The sequence below is a fragment of the Phoenix dactylifera genome, chromosome 15, assembly GCF_051530095.1.
Source record: "Phoenix dactylifera cultivar Ajwa chromosome 15, Ajwa_hap1_PhDact_Kaust_v1.1, whole genome shotgun sequence".
Taxonomy (NCBI): domain Eukaryota; kingdom Viridiplantae; phylum Streptophyta; class Magnoliopsida; order Arecales; family Arecaceae; genus Phoenix; species Phoenix dactylifera.
This window is the reverse complement of record NC_143204.1, coordinates 16,060,952-16,071,879: the sequence shown is the minus strand read 5'-3', so window position 1 is coordinate 16,071,879 and position 10,928 is coordinate 16,060,952. Positions and strand designations below refer to the sequence as shown.

The 10,928-nt window shown below is 39.4% G+C and overlaps 1 protein-coding gene and 1 non-coding gene across 2 annotated transcripts; one reads left to right on the top strand and one right to left on the bottom strand.

Annotated features, from left to right (window-relative positions):
- The first annotated feature begins 382 nt into the window (after nucleotides 1-382).
- On the top strand, nucleotides 383-2,956 carry LOC120113241 (expansin-A23-like). Its single transcript, XM_039134084.3, has 2 exons — nucleotides 383-667; nucleotides 1,649-2,956. The coding sequence occupies exons 1-2, from the start codon at nucleotides 568-570 to the stop codon at nucleotides 2,266-2,268; spliced, it is 720 nt and encodes a 239-aa protein (XP_038990012.2). The 5' UTR covers nucleotides 383-567; the 3' UTR covers nucleotides 2,269-2,956.
- Nucleotides 2,957-8,770: 5,814 nt separating this feature from the next.
- Nucleotides 8,771-8,879, bottom strand: LOC120106343 (small nucleolar RNA R71). The gene has a single exon (XR_005508519.2). It is a non-coding gene; the product is annotated as a small nucleolar RNA R71 (small nucleolar RNA).
- Between the last annotated feature and the right edge of the window lie 2,049 nt (nucleotides 8,880-10,928).

Genomic DNA, 10,928 nt, shown 5'->3' with positions numbered 1-10,928 from the left:
AAAATTAATTAAATTATATTATAAAAAATTCTATGCATGGCTTGTTTTAGTTTTTTAGTGATGCACAAAAAATTTCCACTCAAAAAAAAATCAGGTACATGCATAAAGTAAAAATAGATAATTATTAAATACATTCCATTTATAACATACATTTGTATCTAATCCAAGATATGCAGCTAATTAATGCGGGAGATTCAAAATTAAACACCGCCATTCAATGTATCAAATCATTTCTCCTAATTTATTTTCCACACAAATAGTAAATTATTATTTTAATATACTGCTTTATTTTAGCAAATTAAACACTGCATCCCAATTTAATCTATCAAAACTTTGCTATTAATTAATTATCTGCACAAATAGTAAATTATTTTTTATGTAGTGCAAGCCTGATTTCTTCCCCTCTGCCACCAGCCTTGGCCTATATATACCGACCTTCTAAGCTAGAGCCCCACCACCACCCCACACACACAGAGAGAGAGAGAGAGAGAGAGAAAGAGAGAGAGAGAGAGAGAGAGAGAGAGAGAGAGAGAGAGAGAGAGAGAAGCTATTGCTTGCATTGCATGCATGGCTATGTTTCTGATGGCCTCTGGGGTGGCCTCCCAGAATGGATGGGATAACGCTTTTGCGACGTTTTATGGTGACATGAGCGGCAAAGAAACCATGCGTGCGTTATCGTCTTCATTCAATATATATTGCTTATGCATTCTATCCTTATATAAAATCTTGGTCCAATATATAACCACCGTTTTGCTCCAAAAAAGATCAATATATTTGCAATCACGAGCCAATATTTGATTTTTTGTATTTGATCCGAGGAAGGGAGATAAAGTTATTGTTATAGTCATATTATTTTCATAATAGACATTATTTTTAACATGCATATTTTTTAAATAGCATATCTATGAGGAAGTTGATGAGCATGGTGGCTGAGTACATTTTTTACTAGACGTAACCTACTTTGACTCAGCAGTGCTACAAGACCATGCATGGGTATTTTTTTTATTCGATCACAATTGCTTCAGCAGTCTTGTCTTCATAATTTTTTAATTTTGAGTATCGGTGCATATACATGTATATCATGCAGACAGGGATGTGTTTCCATTCCTAAAAGTATTCTCATCATGGTGGTGATCATAGAAAACGCTAACCAAGGAGTGTAAATGCATTCTTCTTGTGGTTACATATATTGACATGGTAAACTTGTCTTTACAATCTTATCTCATCGATTAGTATGCATAAAAAATAAAGAGTAATCATATTGACATTGATCTTTGAATAATGTGACATGATTTCTGTCTTCTATGTAATCACAAAGCCTTGTCAGTTTCTAGAGAATTATGGAAGACCTTCCATTTGCTCCGGTAGAAGATTAATTATAAGTTCAATATAAGGAAGGAGGATTTTTTCTGCGCACATAGAAGATAAATATCAGCATTATTTATTGTCGGATTTCACTGCATCACCGAATACCTTTTTGTTACTCTATTCTTCGTGTGATTGATCTGGAGGAACTGAATACTTCTAAGTTCTCCTTGTTTCTGCTTTCTCTTCAAATTTGACTTTGTAATTCATCTCAATTGAATAAATTTTGGGTGGCCAAGCTTTTTATTCCTCTTCTTTACCATCATCCCTCACTGACCAACAGAGGGAGCATGCGGCTACGGCGACCTCTTCAAGCAAGGCTACGGCCTCAAGACGGCGGCACTGAGCACGGCCCTCTTCAACGATGGCCTCACATGCGGTGCATGCTTCCAGCTCCAGTGCGTCAACGATCCCCGGTGGTGCGCGCCGGGGACCATCACCATCACCGCCACCAACTTCTGCCCCCCGAATGCTTCCAAGCCGGGCAACAATGGCGGTTGGTGCAATCCTCCTCGCAAGCACTTCGATCTCTCGATGCCGATGTTCACAAAGATCACCAAGGACTACCACGCCGGGATCGTCCCGGTGCGGTTCCGAAGGGTCCCATGCATCAAGAAAGGTGGCGTAAGGTTCGAGATCAAGGGCAAACCAGACTGGATCTTGGTGTTGGTGTATAACGTGGGAGGGGCCGGGGACGTGAAAGCCATGCAGGTGAAGGGGTCGAGAACCGGGTGGATAACCATGACCAGGAACTGGGGCCAAAACTGGCAGACTCGACGGCACTTGCTCGGGCAAAGCCTGTCATTTCGAGTGACAACGAGCGATGGAAAGATGGTGCAGTCCGATGACGTGGCTCCTGCGAACTGGAAATTTGGCCAGGTATTTGAGGGGAAGCAATTCTAGATGAGTCATAAGGAAAATTGACGTACATTTATAGGATTATTGTTCTTTCCTTTTGGATTTGGAGCAACAAAAGAGTGTATCGCATTATTCTGCTATAGAGTAAGCCTTTTATAGATATAGTCTAAGCCTTGTGGAATGATTTGTCTTGCAATAAAATGATCTTTCTCATCAAAAGGAACTTAAGTAGGTTATAGGAAGAATTGCTAGAAAGCTAGCTAATATCAGTCGTAGAATCTAAGAGGTGTTTAGTGAAAAAAGAAAAAAAAAAAAACTTGTGATCATATAATGAGATTGTCCGGACTCCTGAACTACACAAGAAACTGGATCGATCTTTCTTGTTCAGAGAAAAGAAACTCATCCATGATGCAACTCACCTGCCCTTCTGGGACCCCATCTCCAAAATAAAAGCTATATACGCATCGGTTGGGTAATGTATGTCAATTCATGAATGCAGAATTAAGAAGAGAAGCCCTAACATTCATCTAACCAATTCAATGGCAAAAAATTGTTCACTATGTGCAGCAAAAGTATGCATTATGTGTAAGGGCCCACATTTTGTTTTGGTGGGCTTGGGCCGGCCCGACACATGAAACGGTAGGGAGACTCCCGAACAGAGTCTTCCCTCCCCTGTTTCAATTGCTTCCCGAATCCACCGGAAGAGAAAGGAAAAAAAAAAAACAAAGGAAAAGGGAGATCAAATCCTACCTAATTTGCATCAATCTCTATCTATAAAAGATCCCTTTCTCCTCATCCTAGGGCATCAACCGAGCGCCGTTCAAATGAAAAAGGAAAGAAAAAAAAAAGGGATCCATGAGGAACTTGGGTTGTTCGCCGCCGATCTTGCCGGAGGAACACGCCGGAGGTAAGGTGAGCACCCTCTCCTCCTCCTTTATCTTTGGGCCATTATTTCTTTGGAAATATGGCCGGGAAGCCACCGGATTGATGGGGAAAACCGAACCTATATTCAGTCTCTTTCCTCCTTCCGTTCGGCCGGCCGTCGCCGGGTCGCCGGCACCACCATGGGCCGACGACCATGGGGCATTGCCGGTCGTGGGCCGCTTGGTGCCGAGCACCCTCTCCCGTTCCATCGGGAAGAAGGAAGAAGAGAGAAAGAGAAAGGGAGTTTTCTTCCCCTTTCCCTTATTATTCTTCTCTCTCTTCTCTCTAGTCTTTCCCACTTGATATTTTCTCTCTCTATACTTGGATTCGGGGAGATCATTGCTTTGAGGACTCTAGATAGTCCTAGGATGCTAGATTTTAGAGTACCCTTTAGAGGATCAAACAGGGATCCTAGATTGTCATATATCTTTGATAATTTTAATGATGAATTGATTCTATAGGGGAACAATCTATTGGACGAGAGGACGCCGAGAGGAGTCCTGCGCATTCCGGTTTATAGATCGCCGTGAGGACAGATGATTAGTCTATCTGAGTTTTCAACAAAGTGTAAGGATTCCTGTACGCCGACCTACATGATATAAATTTTTTTGCACCTATATATATATGATGTGCTATGATTCAGATAAGTTAGAAAAAAAAATAGTTTTATATTAAATTATATTTTGATCGTATTTGCTTGTGATTGGTATCATGATGGATGCATGCTTACGCATAACCTACACCTGCATAATTGGATTTATGAATGTGGTTCTTATGATATGATGTTATTAAATCATATTTTGATCATATTTATTTGTAATTGATAGTATGATGGATACAATCCTGAGCATAACTTACACTTATGTATTTGGACTAATGCATATGGTGGATAGACTAACCATGTTATATTGATTGCCCTATCACGGGTCGGAAACGTGACCATGGTTAGTTTAGGTCGGAAATAAAGTGGAAAAAGGGATTGATGTGTGTTTGCGAATTGATTAAATGAACAGGACTTTGGGCTTATCTCGTTATTATTGACTGCCCCATCACAGGCTGGAAATATGATATTATTGATTGCCTCATCACACGTTAAAAATGTGATACTATCGATTGCCCCATCACAGGCTGGAAATTTGATACTATCGATTGCCCCGTCACAGGTTGGAAATGTGATACTATCGATTACCCCGTCACGGGCCGGAAACATGACCGGGATGTAGCCCAAAGTCGGAAAGATAATTGATCCGGATCAAGTTAATAGAGAATGGAAAGAAAAAGCATTGAAAATATTAATTGAAGATTTTGAGATATCGTATGACGTATCACACTTAAGTGGCTGGATTTTTGTTGACATTTGACTTGCATATTTATATTGATTATTCGAGCTTTTAATAGTCGGTATATGATTTTATGATATGTGCATTGATTTGTCGTGGTTTTCAAATTCATATTATTATTGTGTTGGCATGGATGTGTAGGGACTCTTACTGGGCTGTAAAGCTCACCCCCTCTTCTTCTTTTTTTTTAATCAGAGTTGCAGGATGCATAGATTTGGATGGGATGGGTGCAGAGTGCGAGTACTAGAGTCATTAGCTAGTTAGTTTGTTTATCCTTCTTTGATGTCGATGAACATTTGAAGATCTTGTAATTGAACTAATTTGTTTAAAGACCACGCAATAGCACGTATCTAGCAGGATAGTGATTACAGGTATCGATCCACAAGGATTGGGGTATAGTTGTTTTCTTAAAAATATTTAAAAAAAAGAGTTTGTGAAGAAAATTAAACTAAGAAATTTTAATAAAAAAATGCAATTAAAATGATATTAGTTTGGGAGAACCTAGGGCAAGGAATTCACCAATAACATTGGAACAAGGGTTAATTGTATTTTAATTTATTCTTGGATTAACATGCAAATTGACTAGAAGCCCTATAAGCATTCAAATAAAAATTTCACCAAAGTAATTTTAGAAAAACCCATCTTCAGTAGGTATGAAATGTCTACCCTAAAATAAGGTGGCAGGACACTGCATCTTCCTTAAGCATGGATTATCTTTATATTCACTCAGTGATCATGAAAAACAGTTGTACGAACATCATATTTAAAGTCACAGAGATTAAATATGAGATGAAAGAAAAATATTTATTTAAGAGTAAGAGGGTTCATACAACTCCAAGAATATAAAAATTAAATACATAAAACCCGTGTCCCTTTGTTAGGGCTGCATCCAGCCCTAGTGAAGAGCTTAGTGATGAGAGCACAAAAGTGCGTTATACACGTTGCTTAAATTAATATTATTGCTAACAAATAATGATAAAAGGGCTGCATTAATTTTATATTTTATTTGGCACAGATTATCGTAAATCAGAGTTTAAATGTGCATTTGGTTGACTTCAAGCTTGATTACACTGGAACAAAATTGAACCCGGTCAAGCACACTTGCACCCGAGGGACACATGGCAGGCATCCGGAGGCAGCGCAAGATGCATCCACTAAGGGTCTAATTTCATCATCCGGGAGGATCTAAAACCCCGCAACGGATCTGTGATTTGATCTCCCGCAACCCCTCATCCAGATCCTGCGATCAACGCCCTCATCTTCCGCCCGTTTAAGGCGCTTCCCAGCTTCCTCCTTCCGCGTGCGACCCCGTATCCCAGCGCCCGTGAAGCTTCCCAAAACACCCAAAGCACCGCATCCTCTTCCTCTTGATTCTCCTGCGGAACCAGCGAGCAGCACCCCACATCATCTTCTTTTCCCATAATCCCAGCTTCCGGATCAAGCAACGCAACGCCCGTGATCACCGCCCAGCCATCCGCCTCCTCCACGGCGTCCGTCCAAGCTTCTCCCCCGCGAGCAATCTTCCGTGATCATTCCGCGATCACCTCCCAGCATCATGCGTCCGTGAACCGCGTCCAACCACGTCCGCGTGCCAACCTCCAACCCGAAATCCAGCCACGGATTGACGCCCTCCGCCTCTGCAGCACCCATTTCCTCGTCACAGCCGGATCCGGCGATCAGGCATCCCGCTGCCAGCCGAGATGGGCATCCCGGACGATCTCCTCCTCCCAGCGAAATTCCAGCATCTTTAGTTTGGAAATTTTGGTTTTAATTTGTGAGGAAATCTTGTTTTTTGGTGAGGTTTTCATTGTATAAAACGGGGGAGGGGTCGGCTGGGAGGTTGTCCTTCATTCCCACACAAAAAAAAAGGAAGAATAGAGGAGTCGGCTGCTGCGGTTGAAGGAAAAGAAGAATAAGGAAACAGGGGATGCCCTGTTTCCGAAAAGAAAAAAAAAAAAAAATAGAGAGAGGAGTAACAGGGGAGAGTCTTTGATGTTGATGGCTGGCTAATCCTTTAGGTGAAGGGTGATGGAGGAACCCTTGATGTATTGCTATCTTTGAAGTAAATTCTAAACCTTTAATTCTTATAGATTTATATTTCCAATATATTATGGATTCTTGCATAATTATTTTGTAGATAGTTCTTTAATGGTTTATGTTGATCGACATGTGGACCGCTTTAGTATTTGATTTGTCGTTGATGTAATAGGCACGATAAATGCTTAGAAATAGGATTCATATGTCCCTAAAATATATCCCATGCTTTAATCTATCCTACATTTATATCTTTAATTAAGAATCGAAGAATTTATTTCTTGAATGCAAAATTATCAAGGGGGATTCCAGATCCCTACTCCATCTTAATTTATCCATACTTTAATTCTCTGTGTACTGATTTGTTTTCTATTTGCAAAACATCATCTTAATCAACAAATTAACTGAATTAATTAATCTGAGATTACGCTAATAATCCATAGATCGTTCCCTGAGGAATCGACCTCGGACTTCCGAGTTATACTACTTGTGCGAATCTCCTGCACTTGGGAGAACAATTTTATTTTTGCACCAAGTTTTTGGCGCCGTTGCCGGGGAACGGCGTAGTTATTAGTATAATTTTAGATTTAATTTTTACCTTAGTAGTTAGTATTTTTCTTTTGAAAAAAAAAATTAAATCTTTACTACTATTTTTAATTCCCTGCACAGTCTGCATCAAACTCTGATATCATAGAAATTAGCCGTCTAATTTGACTCAAATTTGGTCAGCTAGTGCAAGACACATTGTTCGATAATCTGAACGGTCTGATTGACATTCTGACATTTTTAAGACCATCAGATTAATATGAAACCTTGCTGCTTTCTACTTTAAATTTTCTGCATTTAATTTTTTTTAGAATAAGAAATTTATTGTTATCATATCTTATTAACCCTTGTTGATAATTGAAAATTGAAAAAAAAAATAACTTTAAGAAAAGATCAAGTGTGATCATTCAAAATTAGAAAAAGAGGAAAAACCTAAAATTTTAAAAATTTTAAATTTTAAATTTCAAATTTCAAATTTCAGACTTCAACTCATAAAATTTTAAAAAAATAAATAAATAATTTGCTTGATCACCTATTCAATGAAATTTAATGTCATGTCATAAAACATTAAAAAAAAAATCTCTTGATTGTTGCATATAGTATAAGGCATCAGCATAAAATATTTTAAGGGCTGAACCCATTTAAAAAGATAAGGTCGGGATTTCATCACTCGTCCTTAGCCCAAAAATCACCCCAGTGCATAAATATCCTAAGCTTAACTAAAATCAACTAGACGTTGGCCCCTAAGGACATTCGAGCTCAATAGGACGAAGACCACCGAAAGTTGCACCAATTTTGCTCTGTGGCTTAGTTGATGTCTAGGCAAGCTTTGTCCCTATAAGGGAGACAGTTCATCTGTTCGAGGCAAGTGGATTTTAAGTGGGACCTTTGCGAACGCATCGTGACCCCTCCACTTACCTGGGAGCTTACCTGGTCAACTCGGTTCATTAGACCGGATTGGAGGCTTAGGTGTCCTCTTCAAACCAGTTAGGAGCTGTCTAGAAATTTAAGAAAAACATTAGAAATTGAGGTGTAATGTTTTGTTGCATGTTTGATTGTAAATAAAATTTTTGTTTTAGGATATCGTTTTAGGGTAACTTTAGTTGGTACTTATATTTATTTTTTATTTTTTTTTATTTTTTTTAAAAAAAGAAAAAGAAAAAAAAAGAGGAAAATATTTTGCATGCTAAAGTGGAATAGGGACGACACCGGTCGATTAAGTCGTACAACTTTAGATCATCCCTTAGGACATACCCCTGAAATTCCTTCGCAGTATCTCACACCTTGTGAGATGGCTGATTTAAATGAAGATGCGGGGAGTCACCACAATCGAGAACAAGAACCCCATGTTATGACTCTAAGACAATACCTACAACCGGCTAGGACTAGTCAGCCTTCATGCATAATTTTTCCTGATAATGTAGGACATTTTGACATCAAACCCGGGGTAATCCAATTGCTGCCCAAGTTCCACGGGTTAGAGTCCGAGAGTCCGTATCTTCATTTAAAGGATTTTGAAGAATTGAGCATTACATTTAGAGTGCCAAATGTCACCGAGGATGTCCTCAAGTTGACATTGTTTCCTTTCTCTCTAAAGGATAAGGCCAAAACATGGCTAAACTCTTTGCGACCTAGATCAATAAGAAATTGGCAAGATATGCAGAGAGAATTTTTGAAGAAGTTCTTTCCCACACAAAGGACCAACTTTTTGAAAAGACATATCAGCAATTTCCAACAAAAAGATAACGAAACATTTTATGAATGTTGGGAAAAATTTAAAGACCTTCTTCTCTCATGCCCTCATCACGGGTTCGAAACTTGGAGAACCATTAGCTTCTTTTATGAAGGTTTATCGCCACAGTTGAAACAGTTTGTAGAGACCATGTGCAATGGTAGATTTTTAGAAAAACAACCTGATGAGGCATGGGAATATTTGGATTCCCTTGCTGAGACTGCCCAACTTTGGGATAACGGGGATAGAAACAACAAGTCTTTGCCTAAGCCTACTAGCTCTGTACAGGGAGGCCTTTACAACCTCAAAACTGAGGATGATCTTCATGCTAATATGGTAGCCCTCACTAGGAAGGTAGAAGAAATTGAGCTTAGGAAGGTTGAGCCTGTCAAGACTATAGAGCTTAGAAACGAGTGTTGTGGTATCTGCGATATGTCGGGTCATACCACTACAGATTGCCCCACCATACCGGCATTCAAGGAAGTCTTGCACGATCAAGCAAATGCTATGAACTCCTACCAAAAGCCTTATAACGATCCATACTCGAATACCTATAACCCTGGTTGGAAGAATCATCCAAACTTTAGGTGGAGAAACGATCATCCTCAACAGTCACACCATTCAGCTCCTCCACCTGCACATCCTACTTATGCACCATCACCTTCTCAAAAGCCAAATATCGAGGATACCTTGCAATCCATACAAACTTTTCTACAAGGTCAAGCTAATATCAATGCTCAAAATACTCGAAATTTTGAAGATATAAGGAACCAATTGTCAATGTTGACTACCGTCCTAAGTACCCAAGAGAAGGGTAAGCTTCCAGCTCAACCCCAACCTAACCCACAAATGCACGGTAGTAATAATACGGCTCCCTCTAGTTCGCATACAGAACATGCAAAAAGCATCATGACTTTGCGTAATGGAAAAATCATTAATCAGACTGTCCCATTGAGACCGCAAGTCACTTCTAATTTTGATGCTCCCAAAGCCGATGAAAAGGACAAAGAAAAAGTTGAGGTCCCAACTTCTACTGAGAAAGTTGAATGTCCTTTTCCTCCACCTTTTCCACAACGGTTAAAGCCGTTGCAAAAGCTCGAACCTAATTCTGAAATTCTTGAGCTTTTTAAACAAGTAAAGATCAACATACCTCTTCTTGATGCAATCAAACAAGTACCCTCATATGCCAAATTTTTGAAGGACTTGTGTACTGTTAAGCGCCGATTAAATGTTAAGAAGAAGGCATTTTTAACTGAAAATGTGAGTGCTATTTTGCAGCACAACATTCTCCCTAAATATAAAGATCCAGGTTGCCCAACCATCTCATGCATCATAGGCAACTTTAGGATAGAGCGAGCATTGTTAGATTTAGGGGCGAGTGTGAATTTGTTGCCATATTCTGTATATGAGCAACTTGGTTTAGGTGAGTTGAAGCCAACCTCCGTCACTTTGCAATTAGCTGACAGGTCAGTTAAAATTCCAAGGAGGATTATCGAGGATGTATTAGTCCAAGTAGACAAGTTCTACTTTTCTGTCGATTTTATTGTATTGGACACACATCCGGCTTCGAACTCACAGTCTCAGATTCCGGTCATTTTAGGACGTCCATTCCTTGCAACTTCTAATGCATTGATAAATTGTAGGAATGGCGTCATGAAGCTTTCTTTCGGTAATATGACCTTAGAACTAAACATTTTTAATGTGTGCAAACAACCCAATGATTTCGAAGAGAGTAAGGAGGTTGATTGGGTTGAAACCATCGCAGAAGATTATTTGTTAGCTAAAGCAATTAACGACCCATTCAATGATAGCTTAATTGATTGGTGTCCTAATGGAACCAATGATGATGATTTGTCAGTCGCACCTATTGTGGATAATCTGGATATCAAGATGGTCAATGGGTGGAGACCAAAAGAAAGAGAATTTGAGAGATTGTCACCTCGAGAGGTGAAAATAGTACCATCCCATGAGCAAGCACCCAAGCTCGAATTGAAACCCTTACCAAAGGAACTTAAGTATGCTTTTCTTGGACCCGAAGATACTTTTCCTGTAATCATCTCGTCTGGACTTGATCATACCCAAGAAAGAAAATTAATTGATATTTTAAAGAATCATAAAGGAGCCTTAGG